Source organism: Alligator mississippiensis, chromosome 1 (genome assembly GCF_030867095.1).
Source record: "Alligator mississippiensis isolate rAllMis1 chromosome 1, rAllMis1, whole genome shotgun sequence".
NCBI classification, from domain to species: domain Eukaryota; kingdom Metazoa; phylum Chordata; order Crocodylia; family Alligatoridae; genus Alligator; species Alligator mississippiensis.
The window spans coordinates 306811186-306834731 of record NC_081824.1 but is presented as its reverse complement, the minus strand read 5'-3'; the positions used below and the strand labels follow the sequence as shown (position 1 = coordinate 306834731).

General features: G+C 47.1%; 1 protein-coding gene across 1 annotated transcript in view; it reads right to left on the bottom strand.

The window, feature by feature from the left end:
- CFAP47 (cilia and flagella associated protein 47) overlaps positions 1 to 23546 on the bottom strand; it is a 773444-nt gene that overhangs the window by 739412 nt on the left and 10486 nt on the right. The window contains exons 2-3 of the mRNA XM_059724382.1: positions 23137 to 23288; positions 2087 to 2202 (exon numbers count right to left, since the gene is read on the bottom strand). Of these exons, the coding sequence (XP_059580365.1) occupies positions 2087 to 2202; positions 23137 to 23288 (268 nt within the window). The remainder of the gene's footprint in view (positions 1 to 2086; positions 2203 to 23136; positions 23289 to 23546) is intronic.

The following is a 23546-nucleotide window of genomic DNA, read 5'->3' as shown; positions in this document are numbered from 1 at the left end:
TGATGCAGATTATACATGGTTATAGAAAACACTTGAAATTCATTCCAGGCTCATACATGAGATAGCCTGTGTTATCATAAGTGTGCATGCCCTTTAGAAGGTTCCTTCCAAGGAATTCAAAGACCTGAGACTCGTGTTCAGAGAAACCAAACCTCTCAGTCTATGATCTTAAGATGCATGACAACTAGGTCTCAAATTGAAACAGAGAGAGATGTCCTGCTTATTATTCTGTGGTACAGGACTGTCTCAAGGCCCCCATCCCGATAGGTGTGGCGTCTTCAGCCCCTTAACAGGATAGAGAACAATTTTTGTCTTGGGAACACCTTGGGATGATAGGAAGTTACCAGAGGTAATAAAGCAACGGTATATGGCTACTGCAAAGAGAATCCATTCAATGTATCACTAATTTGATTTGGAAGAGATTCAGCCCCATTTGGCGGCTGAATCTCCGAACTGAATCGAGACCCATTAATCTCTCTGTAACCTCCCATGCGTTTCCCCTAGGCATCGCATATGGGGGTTCCTCTCTGACCTTGCCGTTGCTTTTGGGAAGGAACAGTTTGGTTAGTAGGGTGATTTTGAGTTGGTCCCCTAGGGGGTCTTGGAATTTTATGGCCGTAGGATAGGGACAATGTTCTTATCCCGAGTGCTTTCTACTGCCCCCTCTTCCTTCGTCTGTACGTCGTCCTGCTTCGGTGCCATTCTGTCCCACGGCATGTCGCCCTTTTCCCAGGCTTGGTACTTGCCGTCAGTCAGCTGTGTCTGGATTCTTGCACCGCTTGGTCCTGCCAGACTCAAGTCTTTGCTGCAGACTTCTGTTGTCCATGGCAACTCTATAGGTAAATCCTCAGGCCATCTCTGGCCCTGAGCTCTTGCTGGGACCTCTTCCTAGGGTAACCACCAGGTCCCCTCACTGGGACTGAATGCCCGCTCTGGCCCCTCTGGTCCAGTTGGAGACGTCACTTCTGGTTCCCCGCACTGGTCTTCTGCCATTATACCGGCTCCAGGGATCTGGCTGACCAATCAGTTCTGGCACACTGTTATAAAGTGTACCCATGCCAATGAGGGAGCTGGTCCCAGCTCCTTTGGGCTTGGCCAGGTTTTTTTTCTCCATGGCAACTCTGCACACCACGGTTTCACTTTCACCACGTTCGGCTTCTGGTGCGGCGTCCCACGGCCTCTGCTCCTCGTTCAATGGGGGTAAGTCTTTTTCACACTCTCCAAATCAAATTGGAACCCTTCAATTCAATTCGGAGAGATTCAGAGAGATTCGGCCATAGACACAGCTTTATATTTTTTTCTACATACCTCGAGGTACCAGGTGCGGCTTGTGAATCCTGAGATGGTGGGGTGAATGGAGCATCCCACGGGAGTGTGAGGAGGGGAGTGTGAGGAGGGGGAGGGGCCCCATGCACTTGGTGGCAGACACAGAAGTGGACCATAAGTACTTCCGGTCCACTTCTGGGTCCACTACAGAGTGTGCAGGGGATCCCCCCCACCCCCCAGCTCAGTGACTGGTGCCTCCTGGGTCTGGGGGAGCACCCAGGGTCCCCCTGAGGCTGATCGCTAAGCCAGAAGGGTGCGGGGGGGGGTCCCCCATGCACTCGGCAGCAGACCCAGAAGTACTTCCGGTCCACTTCTGGGTCCACTGCTAAGCACGTGTCCCCGCGGGATGCTCCATCCACCCCAGCATCTCAGCATTCATGACCCATGTCTGGTGCCTCAAGGTACGTAGAAAAAAAAAAAACCATATAAAGTTGTGTCTGTGGCCGAATCGCTAATTCAGATTTTGCCATATCAAATCGAGACAGTGATCCGAATTGGCGAATCAAATCACTTCCCCCCAAATCAGGCCAAATACGAATTGAATACTGCCTGCTTCGCACACCCCTAATGGCTGGTTCTGAAATCTTGTGAAATACAAAGCCTAAGCTTATCTAGTAGAAGATAGTTAACACTACTTAGATTGAAACTACTTAACTCATTTATTTTTAAACTACTTTGTCCCCAAAGTACTAACTTGCACAAAACTGTTTCCGAAGAAAATTAAAACCTTTGGTCGTTTGTTGTATAGTAAAACATTTACCTGGAGATGATCCATGGTTAGTAATACTAATCTCTTTACTAATTATTTTACTGTTTGCAATCACTGTGCCAAAATTAATCTTCGGCTCAATTTCCAGAAAACAGCGTGGAATTAATCTGCAGAGAAAAAGACATTTTAATTATTTTTTCCAGAACTTCAAGGTGTTTTGTAGGTTTAAGAAGAGACTATATGCATATGTATATGTAACAATAGAACGGAAAAAAGTCTTCTATTTCCACTAATAATCCAACTACTTATGCAAATCACTTCAGTGGTACTGAAGTGAACACACAAAAAATATAAAAACAGCCTGCTTATTAAATTGTCAAGTTTTGTTTAAGTTGTAATTTATTTCTATCCAATTAGTTGAATTGAAATGCCACTACATATATCTATTTATGTTTGAAATCCTTTGTTTCCAATGTCCAAAACCCCAAACACAAGTAGGATCACACAGAGGCTAGCTTGAAGACAGTGGCGTAGCAAGGGGGGAGTGGGGGTGAGCAGGGCAACCTGGGGAGGTGCCAAAGGGAAGGGGCAACAACAGGCGCTGCCCAGCTGGGGCAGGTCACAGGACGGAGCTTCCAGCAGCTAGTTTGGGGGGGACAGGGGAAGGGTGGCTCCCACAACTGCGTGCACTCCTGGCCAAGCACGCCCCCTAGATCTGTGAGCAGGATGAGGGCAAGCTCCTGCTGTGGGCTTTGCCCCAGGTGCCAAAATTCTTTGCCATGGCACTGCTTGAAGAAAATAATGTCCACTGTTCTAAAACAAGGCTCAATAGGGTCTAACAATCACAATACATCTCAAATCAGAATGTAGACTTTTTTTAGCATATTCTATCCTATAGCTTCATCCTTTTTTATCTTCCTACATTACCTGAGTTTCTTCTTGTTGTTTGACACATTCTAAATTTTTTTTTCAAAGCAAGAAAGATGTCTGGTCTCAAAATTTAACATTTTATTGCAACCAAGGGGTTGAAAAAGCAAAGTGGATGTCTATTACATTTTTGTCTAATACAGGGGTTGTCAACCAGGGGTATGTGTATCCCTAGGGGTACTTAGAAGGTTGCAGGGCATATGTGTGAGCAGATGGGGACAGAGCGCACACCAGGGCACAACAACGGCATCTCCGTCAGTGCATTCCCACACTTCTCCTCTTACCCAGGAGAGAGGGAGGGGGTCGCCAGGCACCAACAGCCCCATGCAACACATCATGATGCCTCCCTACCCCGCCACCCCCACTCGCTCTCTTAATTGGCCACCAGGCTGCCACCCTCAGCCAGTAGGTGATGGTGAGGAGGCACCATGGCCACCCGCTTTCCGCAGAGCTGTGAGGGTCTGAATGGCGGGGTGGGAGAAGGGAGTGCATTCTGTGCGCAGCCTGGGTGGTGCACAATTGGCTGGGTGCAAGGCCTGTCAGCAGCCCATGGAGCCACATGCTCCTCACTCTGTAGTTGCTGGGGAGAGGCCACATGACCTAGGCAGGCTCTGGGCTTATATCGGTGATGTAATCTTTTTATGTAATCTTTTTTATGGTATATCTAGCTTTTGCAAACTATATCTAACCGAATACTTAAGGCAACTTGCAGATGCTGGGAGAGGTGTGGTATGTGTGTGTTAAGAGATGCTTGCAGAGCACAGCGTGTGGGATGCGGAGGGTTCCTGGAATGCCTCCCTAACACCAGCAGGATAATGTCTCCCTGACACCTGTAAGATAGCAAGAAGTTCAGAAAAAGGTCTCATTATTATGCTAAAAATCACACCCCTGGGCAGAGCAAAAGTATGTTAATGAAACATATATGTATGTAAATGAAATACATGGCTAAAACATAGGTATAGAGACATGCTCAGTAGAGAACGTCTTATGTCAGTGGCTTGTAACCAATCACTGAGCGATACACTTGCAAACATATGTATAAAAGGTACCCAAAGGTAGTAACCGGTGTGCTTGCTTTGCAAACGATTGCCAAGCACCCCCTCTGCGCAGACTTGAATCAATAAAGATTAAGTTGGATCCTCCACCCCTGTGTGTTCATTGGCAAGAGCGCACCAGGCACGAACTCACACTGTCCATTGGGGACAACAATTTGGCGACCCAGATGGGACCCCATTGACCGCCTTGCCCAGTCCACCTCTTCAGCTCCAGCAACGGCTGTGGACAGCATGAGGGCCAGGCGCCACTGGCCTTTTTCGTCAGAGGTCTAACCGTCTCCTGGTTGTTTGACGGAGCCATGGAGGGGTACAACGGCGCAACGCTCGGAGGAACAACTTAATCTGACAGGACGAGGGAGGTCTCAACGGACTGGTGAGTGTCTCTTTTGATTTACGGATAGGTTGAGTAAGAGAGGCAGCTTTAAAAGTTCCAACCGCGTAGACGCCCTAGGAGAGTGAGATCGGGTGGCAGTCCCATGAACTCCCTTTAATCGGTTTGGTTCTGAGGCCGAGCGGCAGTCGCCATCCATTGTTTAATAAATGGGGAGTAACCAGTCCAAGATTCCACCCTGCAGCCCCCTGGGGTGTATTTTGAAAAATTGGTCAAAGTTTGGAGGAGACCCAATGACGAAAGAGAGGATGATTCAATATTGCAATAAATGGTGGCCACAGTACAAACTCGAGGATGGTGTAATCTGGCCAGAGAATGGGTGTTTAGACTATAACACTGTTTCGCAATTGCAATTGTTTTGTCGGCGCCAGGGGAAATGGGATGAAATGCTTTATGTGGATGCATATATGTCTTTGTATGGAGATAAGACTACTCAGAGGTCCTGTGGGATATCTGGGGGGAGTGGGGTAATGGCTTTGCGAAAAATTGAGGCTGTGGGTTCGGAGGAGCCGGAGGAGGATTCGCAACTGCTCGTTGCTCCCACGGCTCCCCCGCTACCTCCTGTGCCCCATGCATCGCCACGGGGGGCTTCCACAGCACCCGCAACTACCAGTCATGGGCTCTCGACCGGCTCACCTAGCTCGTCGTCTACCACTACCCCCAATAGCCCTGAGGTGCCGTCCCCGGATTCGGCAGATGTAGGCAGAAGCGATTTGGCAGTAGAAAGGGCTATGGGCAGTGAGACATTCAGTCCAATAGCGGAACGGTTAAGATCGGCCAAACCAGTAATTCAGGCTCCTTTGCGTCAGGCAGTGGGCCCCGGGGGTAGGCCCGTTTTTGTACACGTGCCGTTCAGCACAGCTGACCTGATCAACTGGAAACAGTCGACAGGCCTGTACCGCCAGAACCCCAAGGCAATGGTGCAGCTGTTTACCACCATTTTTCTTACCCACCAGCCAAATTGGCAGGACATTCAGGCTTTACTAGCCGCCCTTCTAACTCCAGAAGAAAAGAGGTTGGTTTTAGAAAAGGCGCATGCGGTGGATCAACAGCGCCACCCGAACGGCGTTGTAGATGAACTCTGCCCCAAGACAAATCCGGGTTGGGACCCCAATGCCCGAGGGGAACTGCGGAGCCTGGAACAGTATCAAGAACTGGTGTTGGCAGCCCTTCGGGAGGCCATTCCTAAGCAGAAAAATTTGTCTCAATTGTATGAGGTGCGGCAGGGTCCAGAGGAAGACCCGTCTAGCTTCTACGGGAGGTTGTGTGAGGCGGCGAAGCAGTGGACAGACTTGGATCCGGAATTGCCGGAAAATGCCAAGATGTTTAATAAGGCTGTTAATAGGACAGTCGGCCCCAGATATCCGAAAAACGTTGCAGAAAGCAGAGGGGACCGCTGGAATGGGTATCAGCCAAGTTATTGAGATCGCCTATAGGATATACTCGAACAGAGATCAGGTTAAAGAGAAAAAGGAAGATAAAAGAATGAAGGTGCAGGCGTCATTATTGGCGGCAGCAATTGTAGACCAGAGGGGAAGAGGACGTGGGAGAGGAAATAGAGGAGGTAGAGGGAGGGAAGGCACCGGTTATGCCCCAGGAGGACATGGACAAGGCCCCAGACTGGGAGCTGACCAGTGCGCCATCTGCAAACAGATCGGGCATTGGAAGAATGAGTGCCCCCAAAGGGGGGAGAAGAAACGTGATGGAGAAGAGAGAGTAATGGTGCTAGAGGATTCTGACCAAGAGTGACGGGGACCGGGGGCAAACATCGAAGTGATTCCCGTCTCCCCTGATGAGCCCCTGGTTAGAATGCAAGTGGGGGGAGAACTCATTGATTTTTTAGTGGACAGTGGAGCCACTCATTCAGTTGTGACAGATTTTAAAGAACCCCTGTCAAAAACCAAGATCCCCATAGTGGGAGCAACAGGTCAACGGACCCATCATCCTTTTGTACCCACCATGGAGTGTAAATTGGGAGGAAAGAGAGTGTATCACCAGTTCCTGTATATGCCCGAGTGTCCCCTGCCCTTGTTTGGAAGGGACTTGCTGTGCAAGCTGCAGGCTTAACTAACCTTTTCAGCTGAAAAGATTATCATGAAAATACCAACAGAAGAGGCCTGGAAAGCTCAAATGTGTCTTCTGCGAGAAACAGGGGAGGAAGGGAAGATCCCCCCCGAAGTAGAAGACGCTGTGGTACCCTGGGTATGGGCGGGAGAAAAGCCAGGGAGAGCAAAGCTGGCCACCCCCGTCAAAGTTGACCTGAAATCTGGGGTTAATCCACCTAGGGTGTCACAGTATCGATTAAAATTGGAAGCTTGGAAAGGTTTGGAACCGCTTATAAAGCGATTCCTCAAACATGGCTTGCTCCGGGAGTGCCAATCTTCCTTTAATACCCCCATTTTGCCTGTTCAGAAGGCCCACAGTAACGAGTACCATTTTGTGCAGGACCTGAGGGCTGTAAATAAGGCAACGGTGACCCTTCACCCGGTGGTGCCGAATCCTTATACCTTGCTGGCTACATTGTCTGCGGCAGACAAATGGTTTACAGTCCTGGACCTGAAAGATGCCTTTTTCTGCATCCCACTTGAAGAGAGCAGCCAGGAAATCTTCACATTTGAGTGGGAAGACCCAAATACTAGGAGAAAAACACAACTGTACTAGACTGTCTTACCTCAAGGTTTCAAAAACAGCCCCACCATCCTTAGTACGGCCTTAAGTACTGATCTCCAGAAGTGGGACAAGGGACCGTTGGGGACCTTGTTACAGTACGTCGACGACTTGTTAATCGCAGCTACCACCAAGGAAGAGTGCCATCAGTTGACCGTGAGCTTGCTGAACTTCCTGGGACAAGTGGGGTATTGGGTATCCCGAAAGAAGGCCCAGGTAAAGCAGGAAAAGGTACGATACCTGGGGTTTGATATCTCGCAAGGCCAGAGAGCACTGGGTCCTGAGAGAAAAGAGGCTATCTGCCAAATGGCGGTTCCACGGACTAAGAGACAGTTAAGAGGCTTTTTGGGAATGGCAGGATTCTGCCGAATCTGGATCCCCAACTTTGGACTAATAGCCAAGGTTCTTTATGAGGCTACCACTGGCTGCGAGGGAGAACTGCAGTGGACGGCAGAATGCCGAAAAAGCTTCGACACCATCAAGCGGGCCCTCATGACGGCACCGGCCCTGGGCCTGCCCAACCTCAGTAAACCATTTCAACTTTACGTTCATGAACGTCAAGGGGTCGCATCGGGAGTGCTGACCCAACACTTAGGTAACTGGAAAAGACCGGTGGCTTATTTCTCCAAGCAATTGGACCCTACTAGCCTAGGTTGGCCAGCTTGTTTGCGAGCAGTGGCGGCCACAGCTGTGTTGGTGGAAGAAGCAAAAAAGCTCACCTTGGGACAACCTATGACAGTATATACTCCGCATTCCGTATTGGCAGTGGTGAATGCAAAAGGGGGACCTTGGCTGTCCCCAGGCCGAATGGCAAAATATCAGGTTGCTCTCCTGGACCAGGGAGACATTAATCTGCAGATTTCCAATACCCTCAACCTGGCTACACTATTGCCTGTGGAACAGGACGAAGTATTACAGCACGATTCCATTGAAACCATTGAAAGTGTGTATGCTAGTAGACCTGACCTCAAAGACACCCCCTTGCTTAACGCGGACCTCGAATTATATACGGATGGAAGCAGCTTTACGGAAAATGGGATCCAAAGAGCCAGATACGCCGTGGTCACAATATGGGACACCGTTGAAGCGGGAGCCTTGTCTCCAAATACGTCTGCACAAAGAGCTGAGCTTATTGCACTGACCCGAGCTCTTCACCTGGCAAAGGGAAAGACAGCCATGATCTACACAGACTCAAAGTATGCTTTTGGGGTTTTACACGCACATGGGGCCATATGGAGAGAGAGAGGACTCTTGACAGCGAATAAGAGCCCAGTGAAGTACGGGACAGAAATTTTGAGGCTACTCGAGGCTGTGATGGAGCCAGTTGAAGTAGCTGTGGTACACTGTAAGGCCCACCAGAAGGGAGACAGTGAGGTCATAAGAGGAAATCGGAGGGCTGATGCTGCAGCAAAAGGAGCCGCTAGAGAACTAGGCCAAAAGACTCCAATACTGGCGTTAGTGCCTCAAGTGGTACTACCGGAAGGACCCCTGAAGTACACTGAAAAAGAAAATCAACTTGCAGAGAAATTGGGAAGCAAGGAACAACAAGATGGATGGTGGGTCCTACCGGAAGGGCAGGTCTTGGTGCCGAGATTGGTTCTCGGTAAAGTGCTCCAAGAATATCACCAGAGCACTCACTTGGGTACCGACGCCATGACCCAAGGTCTCCGAAAAATCGTAGTGGGACCCAAAATGAGAAAAATGGCAGAGCAAATAGTGCAAAGGTGTTCTGTCTGTTGTGCCAACAACCCTAAGATTTCCCCCAAACCTCCACCGGGGACAGGGAGACAAGGACTGCTAGCCGGCGAATGCTGGCAAATAGATTTCTCTGAAGTTCCCAGAAAAGGACACTACAAATACCTGTTGGTGCTCATAGATACTTTGACTGTATGGACCGAGGCTTTCCCATGCTGAACTACTCAGGCAAAGGAAGTAGTCCGAGTGATGCTAAAGGAGATAATTCCACGATTCGGAGTCCCAGAAGGACTGGCCTCAGACCGAGGGCCGCACTTTGTGTCAGAAGTAACCCAAGGAGTTTCTCGAGCTCTGGGAATGCAATGGGACCTTCACACAGCTTGGAGGCCACAATCTAGTGGACAGGTAGAAAGGATGAATCAGACTCTAAAGAGGCAGTTGGCTAAAATCTGCCAGGAGACTCAGTTAAAATGGCCCGAAGCTCTACCCCTTGCTTTACTTAGAGTGTGTATAGCCCCTAGAGCAAAATTGGGGGTTAGTCCCTTTGAATTAATGTATGGTAAGCCATATCTTAAGAATCCGGTGGTGACGCATGGGAGCCAGATGCATGTTAAAGGAGGAAGTTGGGTGAAAGATTATTTGCACTCTTTGTCTGCTGTGTTGTCTTCTCTCCACAGGTATGTCCAAGAGCGACTTCCACTGCTTTTAGATACTCCAGTCCACAAGTTCCAAATTGGAGACGAGGTTTTGGTCCGAACGTGGAAGGATGAGCCTCTTCAACCCAAGTGGAAGGGACCATATCCCGTGATCCTCACCACTCATACAGCGGTAAAGGTCCAGGGGGTAAGCCGTGGATCCACTATACCAGGGTAAAGGCCGCACCGGAAGTTCCTTCTGAGGGAGCAGTTGCTGAGAGTGTCGCACCGGAAGCCAACACAAACGGACATCATTGGACAGCGGAACCTGTGGAAGGACTTAGATTCTTGTTTAAACATCAGCCATGTGGAAAGCAGTTCTTTACCTAAGTCTAGGGTTTCTAGGGTCGGAGGGATTGTTACATCGAAAGTTTGAGAAAAAACAAAATGTGTGGATTTACTTGGCAAAAGAAGTGGTGAACACAACTCATTTCTGTTTGGCTGGTGGAACGTCAGTTCAAGATGTGTTTACCTCATGCCTCATAGGGGCGCCCACTCCATTAGAAATGCTCAAAAGTCAGACTTGGCTAAAAAACTTCGACCTTTCCGGGCTTAATCTCTGGAATACGGCCTATGTGTGGGGACCTATTACTCAGAAAAGAAACTTTAGTACCTTTTCGATAGATTTGCTGACCGTGGCCTCACCTAGTAACACCAGTTGTGCTCAATTTGTAAATTGCACCACAGCATGTGAAAACCTAACCCGAGAGGAAAGGGCTTTCAATTGCTCAAACAAAACCAACGTGTCTTATGGTAATAGTAATGTCATACTACCCTTAGGATGGTTTCCCCTTTGTGGGAAAACTGCTTATTCGTACATCCCAGCTAATGCCACGGGGGGACTCTGTACTATTGGCAGGTTAACTGTCTGGTTACCAAAGGTGTCTAAGGCCTCCGACAGGCGCCACCGAAGGAGTTCTAGTCAGCTAGATGAGTCCTGTGATAGTAACAGAAACCTCCTCAGTAAGGCTGAGGCAGTGTCTTTGGCAGTTTCTATAGTAGGTTTACCAGCCCTGGCAGTAGGCAACCATGGTCAGATAAGTAAAGTGGCCTGCGCCTTAGCGAAGAGCCTGAACACGACCTCACAGGCCTTAGCTGCCCTCAGCACCGAGATGAAAGAACTGCGGGGGGCTACGTTGCAGAATAGGGCAGCCATAGACTATCTGTTACTGAGACAACCATGGGTGTGAAGAGTTCGATGGGATGTGTTGCTTCAATTTGACAGATAATTCTAAGCTAATAGAGTCAAAGGTACAAAAGTTACAGGACATTCTGTCACATAACAAACAAGATGATGGGTTTGATTTTTCGTGGCTTACTTCTTGGCTTCCTAATTTTTCATGGTTGAAACAGATGTTCCTTTTAATTGTAGCAGGTATATGTATTTTCTTAATGATTTGTTGTGGGGTGCAGTGTGTACCTATATGCTGTGACTCACTCAAGAAGTTGATACCTACCCCTGTCAACCGAGTGATGTTCATGAAACCTTCGGTCATGGATCCAATCCAGAAGAACCGAGAAGACGCAAAACGGTTCTCGAGGCTGAAAGGAATGATCGAGGACTATGGTTCCATTTCATAGGGTCATAGCCTTGAAGGGGGGATTTGATGTAATCTTTTTATGTAATATCTAGCTTTTGCAAACTATATCTAACTGAATACTTAAGGCAACTTGCAGATGCTGGGAGGGGTGTGGTATGTGTGTGTTAAGAGATGCTTGCAGAGCACAGCGTGTGGGATGCGGAGGGTTCCTGGAATGCCTCCCTAACACCAGCAGGATAATGTCTCCCTGAAACCTGTAAGATAGCAAGAAGTTCAGAAAAAGGTCTCATTATTATGCTAAAAATCACACCCCTGGGCAGAGCAAAAGTATGTTAATGAAACATATATGTATGTAAATGAAATACATGGCTAAAACATAGGTATAGAGACATGCTCAGTAGAGAACGTCTTATGTCAGTGGCTTGTAACCAATCACTGAGCGATACACTTGCAAACATATGTATAAAAGGTACCCAAAGGTAGTAACCGGCGTGCTTGCTTTGCAAACGATTGCCAAGCACCCCTCTCTGCGCAGACTTGAAACAATAAAGATTAAGTTGGATCCTCCACCCCTGTGTGTTCATTGGCAAGAGCGCACCGGGCATGAACTCACACCGTCTGTTGGGGACAACATCGGGGTGGGCAAAATACAGGGCCAGATCCAGTCTGTCAGGCACTTTCATCCTGCCCGCAGTGCCCACCACATAATTGTACCCCGTTCAGCCCTTCTGCCCACAAGGGTGAGAGTGAGGTGCTCATGTACACATGCCCTGCCCCACCAACATACCCTATTGTGCCTCACTCCCACCACCATGGGCAAAAGGGCCCAGCCAGGCCAGCACCCAGCTTCTGGGAAGGGCTGCTGCTGCCACTGCTGCAGCCACCAGGGGACCTGCTCCCCCCAGCGTCCCGCTTGCTCCAGGCAGCAGGTAGACAAAAGGCAGGGGTGGGAGCTACAGCTGAGCAGGAATGCAGAGCAGGGACTGGGGCTCGTGGCAGCACAGCGCCCACGCCCAGGGGGTTGGCGGCAGCATGGACCTCAGGTAGGCAGGGTATGGATGTGAGGGAGAATGGGGGAAGGGGGGACCCACACCACACACCCACCCCACACACCCAGGTAGGGGAGACCCACCCCGTGGCACACAGCAGCAGCAGTCAGGGAGAGTCATTCCCAGTGCAGGCACTGGTGCCCAGCGGCACGTGGCTCCAGCCACTGCTGCACATTGCAGGAAGGAGCACAGCTGCCTCTATCGCTGTGGCTCTGCACCACGCACACACACCACTAGGAAGAAGCTACACGCACTGGAACTGGCTTCCTCCGCTGCTGCCTGCTGTGAAGGTCCCAGGACTCTGCGGGGAAGCAGGGGCCAGGGCTCCCCTCCACTTCCAGCAGAGTCCAGGACCTGCGCAGCAAGGAGTGGTGAAGGCAGCCGGCTCCAGTGAATGGAGCTTCCCTCCAGTGGCACGCGAGGACAAAAACTGCAAATGTATGGCAGGGAGCACCAGTGATAGATGCAGCCCAGCAGAAACTGTGCTCCGCGCCACAATATGCAGTGCTGGCTGGAGCCACGTACTACCAGGCGCCAGTGCTGGGCATGAGCACCTTGAGTGCACCCACCTGATGCTGCCACCACCTGCAGGGCTGAGCCCATGACAGGAGTATGGGGGGGGGTACCCACACCCCCTCACACCCCATAAACACCACGCACCCATACCCATACACCCCCAACATACCCCGTGCCTCCCCACACCCCCCCACAACCCACCATACACACACACCCCCACCATACACACACACACACACACACTCTCCAACCACACAATATATAAAACTAAGAATTTATTTTTGAGTTATTATGTAAATCACCTCTACATACAGTATGTAAACACAAATCATGACACAAAAATATTTTTTGTAATAAAATTAAAATATGTTACTCTAGGTGTTTGACTCTTAGTGTATTATTTGTTTTATTTCTAAGATGGCAACCATCCCCCTCCCCCACCTCCAAAAGAATATTTCCAGGAGACAAGAGGAGGGGCTTCTAGTGGCAAAGGTCAGGGGTTAGGGGCAGGAATTCCAGTTCCAAGATGGCAACCAGGCGGGGGGCTACCCATGCGGCTTTTGAAAGCTCACCAAATCTTATTAAGCAGCCTTCCAGCCAAAATAATTGCCCACCCATGGCTTATATAGATCAACCCTGAGCCCTCTTCTGGTCAAGTGAGTCCCTCATTAGCTCCCCCCTAACACCTGCAAGCAGCCTCTTAGGCAGTTTGTTATCTTAAAGGAGCAGGCACATCCCAGTGCCCTGCTACATGTGGTAATTGCCACACTTTAGCAGACTTGATTAATCCATAGCTATCATAGCAGACTCAATTTACTGAGTCTGCTCCAACATGCTGTAATTACACCATGTCAGAGCAGCCTCCATGCTTGTGTACAGGCACCCAAAGTTATTAAACATAATTTATGGAAGAACTCTGTGGCTTATCCTCATTTTATCAAATTAATTGAATTAACATGTGGCCAGGTCACTACTTAAGACAGGATTAACTAGCTGAATCACACTTTAAGCATAACATTTGTCATGGGCCTAAGTTTGCAAAAAAGGTCCTGATCATAGTTGATCTATAGTCTTGTCTCTCTCAAGACCAAATGATCCCAAGTTTTTGTTTTGAGAAACATCTCCCAGCTGAGCTGCTGGTCAGAACATCTTGGAGGTAAGGGCAGGAGCTATGGGGATCGTAGGAGGATCCTGGTCCTGGGTAAGATGTAAAACTGCACCCTGCTAGGGAAGGATGACCTGGTGGGACTGCCTGTGGCGTGGTAGTTCCCCAGAAATGCCAGGCCAGTTGCCTCCCCAGTGAAAGGCAGGTAAGGGTGCCCCCAGCTCCCACTACCTGATGGGTAATTTAGAAAGCAGACACGGGGGGGGGAGGGGGCAGGCATGTCTCCAGGCACCTGAGCCTCCAGACAGGCTGAGTTCCTGTAGCCTTCAGAAAGGAGGGCTCAGGACAAGCCAAATGAGGAGCCAGGGTGGTAGAAGACCCTGGTGGCCCCAGCAAGGGGACAGAAAGAGAAACCCCAGGGAGGGGGCAGAGAGTGATCCATAGAGGGGCCAGTGGCTGAGTTCAGCCCAGTGTGGGACAGGAGGCCGGCAGCCATGAAAAGTAGGGCTGCATGTGTACCCGCTAGAATTTGTGAGCAAAAAAGCCTAAAGGGCTATTTAGGGTAGGTCCCAAGGAGGGCCCAAAAGGCTACACAGTAGGGCGGGATGTGTGAGCCCCAGTGAGGGGCAGTATGAAAGGAAGCCCTGTGTGAGAGGGTGGAGTGGAAGAGGCCCTGTGAGAGGAGATGGTATATACGAGGCCTGAGAAGGGCAGAAAGTTAGATGCCCAGCAAAGGGACAGAATTTGGTCTGGCCTTGGGCCGGAGCAGATATGAACTGAGGATGCCATCTGCAAGGCATGGGGCGCAGTGTAGGAATGGGGTACAGTGTAGGGACTGTATAGAGCCATGTATATCACCCTCAGTATCAGGACATTAAAATGGGCTGCCTCCTGCATTTTACATCAACTTATTAAATAGCAAGCCATGGCAGAAGAGTCTGGGCGGACAGCCCCACACAGACAGCAGAGCAGGCCAATGTTGAGACCAGGCCCTGAGCTGGCCTCCTGTCACAAACCCTTTAAAATTACCTTTATAAATATTTTCCAGTTCATCTAAGAAAAGCTATAATCTAAGAAATTGCTTCAGAAATATGAGATACATTAGAATCTTATCTAATTCAGCTCATGAACCAGCTACACCTCTTGTTTAATGCATATAAATAAAAAGATAATTTCTGACTCAGATAAGATTCTTTAACAGACAAGACTATTAAAATTCATGCATGTTTTAAGATGAAAGGTCAAGTAGTTGAAAAGCCATGACTAGTTATATGACTTTCTAATGACTCTATGCTTAATGTTTTAATAACAAATCAAACAAATGTTTGGTCAAATCAGAATTTCAGTGTAATTGCTGCATCTCTGTCTAGTGTAGGTCATCAGTTCTCCAGCTGAATCACAGAACTGAATATTATCATTTTAATATGACTAAGACATACTAAATCAAATTAATACCTGCTTTAGCTTCTTTATAGTAAATGGTATGATGCTAGGAATAAAATTGGACCAAGATCTAAAAATAACATACTCTGTTTTACTACTGTAAAAATAATTGCACTCTCTGACCAACAGCTAAGGTCCCTGGCTAGGTTATCACAAAAATGTAAATTGTTAAGTTCTATTTAGAAAAGTTATTTTCCATGACTATATGACATTATTTGTGAATCAGGCACGCTTATAGCTGCAGCTGAAGACCCCAACCCAAAGCGCGTGCAGCGTCTTACATATCAGCATCCCTGCACTTCAAAATGGCAGAGGGGGCACTTTAACTTAAGCTCATCAAACAAACTTTAACTAAAGTACCCCCACCACCATTTTGAAGCACAGGGATGCTGATACATGAGATGTGGAGGCTGCTGAAGTGCAATAATTAGCATGCTCCAGCAGACTTGATTTATTGAATCTGCTCCAACATGCTCTAATTACAGGACATTGGAGCAGCCTCTCCACGTGTCTATAGGCACCTTTGGAGCTAAATTCAGAAAGGAATACGTTTTCATAGCAACATCCCACTTTGGTTGTCATCTACAAAAGCTTATGCTTTTCTGAACAAGTTTTTTCTACAAGGTACCACCCTTCCCTGCCTTCTGCCTGATTTCAGACTAACACAGCTAAGTACCACTCTCTACATTACATGGAGAGTAATTTAATATTACACTTAGGGTGTAGACAGTTTATAGCTGTGACCAAACACAAGTGCACGTCTGCAAACAGCTTAAAAATGGCCAAATCAGGTGAAAATCTGACCTCTCATTGCATGAAGTATCAAATAAAGATGTTTCAAAATATAGCATCTTTTGTAAGATGTGTCTGTGAAGCTCCGAAACTGACCTTGTTTTCAGAATGGAAGGGGGGGAAAAGGAGCTGAGGGAGTTCAGTTGGGGGGGGGGGGGGTTCAGGCCCTCTGGAGGGTGGGACATGTGTATTGGAACCTCCCTTCCGAGGTAAGGGGGCTCAAATTCACCCACCCCATCCTTCAGCACTGGCTAGGGAGCCCCAAGAACAATCTCCTTCTGCTGCCTTTCCCCCCCTCCCATTCTGAAAACAGGGAGCACTGGCAGAGAGCCATGGCCATTGCTACGGGAACCTGGCTGCAGGCTCCCAGCCCTGGAAACAATAGTGAACTTCTGTTTTGTCTGGGGTAATGTAACTCAGAACACTTTGCAAAAATCCTTCTGAGTTACAGCTGGGAGCTGCACTTCTGTCTACACTGTTTTTTTTAAACATACATTATATTAAACAAATTTTCATGGAAGGTTAACATCTGAGGCTGCTTACCAATGTGGGGGGAAAAATAGCCCTTTATTTTCAGCTCAGGGTATCCCCACACCAAGTGCAGTGCACACCCAGAAGAGGCATCACGTTAGTTTGACCCAGCTTGTTGAATGTCTGTATAGATCAGTCACTTTAGCAGGGATTTTCGGTAGTTTTATCTAATAGCTGATTATCCAATTTATCTAATAAATGAAGCCATTTTTTTTGTATTGTTCAAATGTTTTGTTCAATACATTTTTTTCCAAATAAAAAGTAATTTATTAAAATGAAAATTTCTGCAGAAAATATCTGATTCCAATTATTTTTCTTGTTTTCTTCAAACAATAAACTGATTTTTATTTACTAAATTATTGGGGGGGCGGGGGGAGTTAGGGTATATTTTTGAGTGACATTTTCCAGTGTGAGAAGAAAACTGGTTTCACCTCTTTCAAAGAAAAATTTTAAATATTTTAAAGAAAGTTTTCAAAATCCAAATATTTATGTTTTGGCAGGAACAAAAACATTTCTCAAGCTCTATTAATATTAAATCTGTACCATGGAAAGCATAATCTGGAAAGTCAGGTGCTCCACAGTTCTAATCAAACATACAGTTTGACTTCAAAACCTCGGTGAAGATACAAATTACCCAGTTTAAATGCAGAGAGTGGGTCACATTTGCATGGCTGAAAGTGTGGAAAAACAATTTATTTGTGAGACAGCCAAGATTCTTACTTAAATTTGAAGAAGAAGAGGAGTCCAGGGGATAGGGGGGCAATGGGATAGTCACACCCAGTGAAAGTACTGGTCTTTGCCGCCAGTCTCCTCTGCCAGCCTCATGACCTGTGCTTTTCACTGCAACCTCCTCTTCAAAATCCTAGATCTGCCCCAGTGGAAGAGAATGGAGATGGAACCCCTATAAATGCCATTTTTTTTTTTTTTTTTACAGAGTAATATTTACTATGATAGGACTCCACTTTAACATTGCGCAGACAACCTTAACTTGGGTGATTCATTACTTCGGCATGTTTCATTTTACAACCATTAGGTTCTTTAGTATAGCAGACAGACTTAATTGAAGACATTACACGACTTATTATCAAAGGACTAGATCTCGTCACGTTTACTTATTAGACCTGTTAGTGAATAAGAGTTTTTCCATCAATACAACATTAGAGACCCACTCAGGCAGTATTAAAAGTGTTGAGACTCAAGTAGATGGTTCTAAAAATTGAGCTTTTATATGACTGTACAGGCAACTGATTGAAAAACAGCAAACTAGATAAACCCATAGGTAAAGTATTTCTCATTCAATCACCATCAAAGGAAACAAAATATAGGAAGCAGGTAACAGACCAATTTAGCAGACCAAGTTACTCCAGCAAACACCAGGTCCTTTTCATGGTATTATGCAAAACATACAGAATTGAGTTACCTTCAATTAAAAGTATACGGTTTCTATTAATGCTCTGCTTTAAAACGTAGTAATGTACTACTTTAATACAAGATTGATTTTTCAAAAGCCACAGTCTTCAAAAGATACTGTTACTGGCAACATTCATTTTTAACAGTTTTAGCTCTTCTAAGCAGACAGTAACTAGAAAGAACATTTGAGCTATATTTGTCAGACTACAACCTCAAACTCAGGACCTCAACTAGCCCAGCACAGTTGCTCAACCTAGTCTGCCACCTCCCCAGCTGAGCAGTGAGGTGGGACATAGGTGGTTAGAATTTCCACCAGGGCCTAGTCATCCACCCATGCCCTACCACTGGAATAGCCAGTCAGGAACAGCTGACCCTTCTCCACTTTCCTGTGTATATATATTATAAAAAAAAGCCTGACCCAGAACAGAAAGTGGCCAGGCAACAGCACTCAACTTGTAGCCAGACTTCTGTCCTCAGCTCATGCCTCTACTGGCTCTCTGTTAGACTCTCCAGCTACCTGACCCAGCTTGTCCACAGATGCCAAATTCAGCCTGACCCTTTGGCTCCCTGACCAGCTCCTAGTTCAGGAGTGGGCAAAATATGGCCCAAGGGCCGGATCTCACCTGCCAGGCCATTCTATCCAGCCCGCGGAGCCCCTAAAAAAAAAAAAAAAACACCTAGAAAATAAATATTTATCTGTCCCTGGCTCCTGTCAAAGGTGACAGGAGGCAGTGACAGTAGGATCCAGGGGAAGCCACGGCAGGCTCCTGCAACAGCAGGGACCCCGCTGCCAAGCAGGGGCTTCTGGCCTGGGGCCCTGGAGCTGTTTGTGGCTTCACTGGCACAAGAAATTCAAGTAAGAAGTGGGGATTGGGGGGAGGCAGGGAAAGTGGGGGAGGGAGGGGGAAGTGGAAACAAGCGGGAGCGTGGGGCCTGCACCAATGTTCTGGAGCCAGCACCGGCAGGGCCCAGAACAGAGCAGTAAGAGTGCAGGGAATGGGCTGGCAGGGGTCTGTGAAGCCAGGCTGGGCTGCACCAGCAGGGAAAGGGGGAGTTGGCCCAGCTCCACAGAGCCCATGCTGGCCGGGACCTCCTACTGCCCTGCTCAGGGCCTTGTTGGCACTGGCCCCAAGATACTGGCACAGGCCACACGCTCCTGCCCAGCTTCTGCTGCCTCCTGCGCACCACTCACTCCCAGTACCCCACCCCAACCCCGTGATACAAGGCAGGGATGGGCATAAAGCCCCGACTCTGCACCCAGGGCTCACCCACAGGAAATGAGCTGGTGCTCAGCACAGGGGAAAAGCAGTTCCACTACCCCTGCCCATGGCTGGCGCCCTGTGTTGCAGCTGCTTGCCCATGCATGGGGCAGTGATGGCAGAAGAGAGCAGGCATAGGCAGCTCCATGCAGGCTCTGAGCAGCTGCAGCATAGGGCGCTGGCCACAGGGAGGGGAAGCAGCCACTTTGCCCCCCATGCTAAGCACCAGCTCTTTCCCCAGAAACTGCTACTCAGCTCGGAGGAAAGTGGCCCTCCTGCTTGCTGCTGCCAGGCTGTTTGCTGCAACTGCCCACCCAGCGCTTGGCTGCAGTGCAGCTGCTTCACCACTGCCTCTGTGCTGCCCAGCATGGCAGCAGCCACTGAGCAGCACAGAGGTGGTGGTGGAGCAGCTGCACCACAACCTAGCGTGGCATGAGCTCCACACAGGCATCTGCAGCAAACACTGACCAGCAGCGGCAAGCAGGAGGGCCACTTTACTCCACGCTGAGCAGCAGCTTCTGCCCAGCTGCTGCTGCCACAACTGAGCCCCGACAGGCGAGCCCAAAGCCAGCGTAGGGCCTAGGCTAGCAGTGGCAGCAGGGAACAAGCTGGTGCTCAGCGCAGGGGGAAACCAGCTGTTCCCCCTCCCCGTGGCTGGCGCCCCATGCTGCAGCCGCTCAGAGCCCACGTGGGGCTGCCTGTGCCGGTTCTCCGTTGCCACCACTGCTCCGAGGAGCAGCAGTGACACAGCAGAGAGGCAGAACAGCCCCGCACAGGCTGCTATCAGCTGCAGCATGGGGCACCAGCCACAGGAAGGTGGGGGAAGAACTGCTTTTCCCCCGCGCCGAGCACCAGCTCATTCCACGCAAGCGAGTACAGGGCACGTGTGGTCAGGGCCAGCGCTGGTGGGGCCCAGAACAGGGTGGCAGGGACTCTACGGAGCCAGGTCAGCTCCCCCCTCTTCCTGCTGGTGCAGCTCAACCCAGCTCCACAGATCTCTGCCAGCCCACACCCTGCGCTCCTACTGCCCTGCTGGCACTGGACCCAGGACATCGGTGCAGACCTCACGCTCCTGCTTGCTTCCACTCCCCCACCGCCACTTTCCCCACTTTCCTGCCCACCTGCCAGCCACTCTACACTACGTGGCTCCCATACCTACCCACACGCACACATATCCATACATCCCCACAAACCCCCATATGCAATCACTTCTGCATATACATCACAAATGCACACAAATCAGGATAAAAATATTTTTAATTAAATAAAAATATATTATTATGGGTGTTTGATTTTTAGTATGCAATTTTGTTTGGTTTTTTTTCCTTAAGATGGCAAACCCTCTTCCCCAAAGGAGTACTTCCAGGGGCAAGGGGAGGGACTTCCGGTGGCAAAGGTCAGCGGTTAGGGGAAGGACTTCTGGTCCCAAGATGACAATCAGGAGACAGAGCACCTGTCAAGGGGCAGGGCTACCCATGCAGCCCTCGACCGCTTGCCAAAACTCAGTAAGCAGCCCTCCACCCGAAATAATTGCCCGCCCCTGTCCTAGTTTGATCGTTCGATTACCTGACCTAACTGGCCTTCTGACTCCATGCTCTGCCCTACCCTTTGTCCTCTGACTAGACTCCTCAGACTCTGAGCACTCCTTTTGATCTTGATTGCTTCTCCAGACCCAGGGTGATGCCCCAATCTGGCCGCCCACAACCCAGCTGCTCCAAAAAATGGAACAAATGTGGTCAAAGAGTGAGAATTTCCAATTCAGGGAAAATTTCAGGTTTTTTCAATTTGTTTCTGTTCTGATGCAGAAGGATTTAAAGTTTCCTATGAATCAATTTTTTTTAAGTGGCTTCAGAATTCTATGCAGAGGTTGTTTCTTCACTTTTTATTATTTTTTCACTATATCATGTCATTCTTTTTTATCTTATTTTTAAAATCACTGAGGACAGATGCTACTTCAGTGTTTCTTAAACTTTTCAGACGCAAGGCGTACCATGTTAGATTAAAGGTATTCCTCAAAAATGACAGGTTTTACCTTTCACTCTTTTCTTGACTACAAAAAAAAAATGGAAGAATTGCTCTGTTGCAAAGACCTCAGAAAGACTGCAACAATTCAGGACATTTTTGACACTTTGGATTCCTATTTGAAAACTTTGGGTTTATCTTGTGGATCATATCACACCTAACACTGCTGTTTTGCAGCACCTTTAAAGGATTTCATGGCACCCTGACTGAGAATCACTGTTCTACTTAGTTCTAAATGAAACATCTCTTTTTAGATTGGATAAATAGTTTCAGCACTTTATGTTCTTTAAAGTTATATATTCTTATATTAAACTATAACAATAACAGTATTACTACTCTGTAATAATAGTTCACATTCTGCATTATTGCTTTGACGCAAAATAAAATAAAATGAAGATATATATTAGTTAACTTTTTAATCTCAAAAAAAATTCTGAGAACTTTAAGGTCAACCCACTGGTCTACATATCTCACTTTCAACAAAACCAACTTTTTTTATATAAAATTATGTTTTGGTAAAAACATATTACCTACTTTACACATTATGTAAAATCACACACTAGGTTGAATTTTCTCACAACTTGCATTATGGTATATTCCAAACCAGGTTTGCATCAATGATTTTGTAATGTATACTATAGCCCCAAATAGAACAACTGAAGGTCATTCATCAAAAAAATATCATCCTTTCACAACCTACATTACCCTTTGGAAGAAAAAGGGGAGCGAGGTTTAACCAAAGACCACCAACCATATTTTTTACTTGCAAGGTACACTAACTGAGCTGTTGGCATTGCTCTATAGATTTTTTCCCCTATAAGAGACAATTAAATTTTGAAAGGGGAAAAAACTTTTTTTTTTTAAGTTTTTTTATGTATGGTACTTAAAATAATTTCCAGAAGGTAGATACTTGTATTATTTTCCTAAATAAATCTAGTATTCATGCAAGGAAGGTAAAAAGAAAAAACACCACTACAAGAAAAATATTAATCTAGTATAGACTCAATAGCCTATTACTCCGACAACCAATTTATTGTTCCCTTCTTTAGCTACAGACCATTCTGCAAGTACAACCTTGCTCATACAGATTTAAATAATATTAAGATATGTCTTGCTATCAGTGAGACAAACAGAAATAGCTTTTTCAATGTCCACTATGAAACTTCTTAGTTCTTGTCTACATGACACACCTTAGCTCTGAACAAGCTATCGTGGGAAGCTGCGTCTTCATAACACTTGATCCAAGCTAAAATATACTGCTCCACCACAGAACTAATTAGCTGGTTTGGTACAAGGACCATGCTAGAACTTCCAGGACCTAAGGCAGTTCATTGTAAGTCAGCTTTCGGAGTCTGTATAGCACCATGTTGGGCTGGGGAAAAAAACTCTTAGTCACTCCTTAATTTTGAAGTTAAAATTCAGACAGCTACAGTTTAAAAAAACAAGAGACATAGTAGAGTATTCAATACTAGAAATTATCATCTCTGAACTGTTAAATTTTGCATTGAGAAGACAGGTCAATTTTGTCATCAACTGATACTCAAACAGTATGTCCAATGCCTTCTACATTACCAAGAAGACAATTGGGTCTCCCTACTTCCCCTCTCAGAATTCACATGTAATAATGCTGAACATGCCTCCACCAGCCAGTCCCCTTTTTTCTCTACTTATGGTTTCCACACCCACTTTTATCTAGAAGTCCCCCAACCCCTTCCCTCCCACACACCATCTGCAGCCAATCTAGTTATATATCTCCACCAGGTTCAAAAGGAACAAAAAGAGCACCAGGAAGCAAAATGTAAATCCTTGGTCAACAATTGGGGACATCACCACAATTAACTTCCTACATGTGTGTCATTCTTACAAGCATTGACTTTACAAAGAAAGTTATCATTTGCTTGCAAAATTCAGGTGAAAATTAGTTATATCATTAGAGATGGATATAATAGTTGTCACATTTCCCTTTCACAGCAGTCCCATTATATGTATTTTAGAAAACATACCCTATTAAAGGGATATCAATGACATCTTCTTCCACCAAGAGCAGAAGTCGATCTAGAAGATCTTCCTCACAGTCAGGATGATATTCCACAGTAGCCGTAACTTGAAGACCAGAAGCAACAGATTTATTTGGATTGTCCACAAAAAGTTTAAACTACAAAAAAAAGCAATGTTTCAATAAGTTTTAAATACTTATAGATAAATATCTGGATATATGTGGACCATTTTCAACATCACACATAGAGGTTTAGCTCTGTAATTAACGTTAATATGTGTAGCACTTTGTAATTCCACTGTCTATTCATGACTGGCAAATAGAAAACATTCCCTGGTAATATGGCAGGATACAGTATTAAGCCAACAATTTCTGCAAAATGTAAACTTAACAAAGTAGTATTTCTGTGCCTTATGA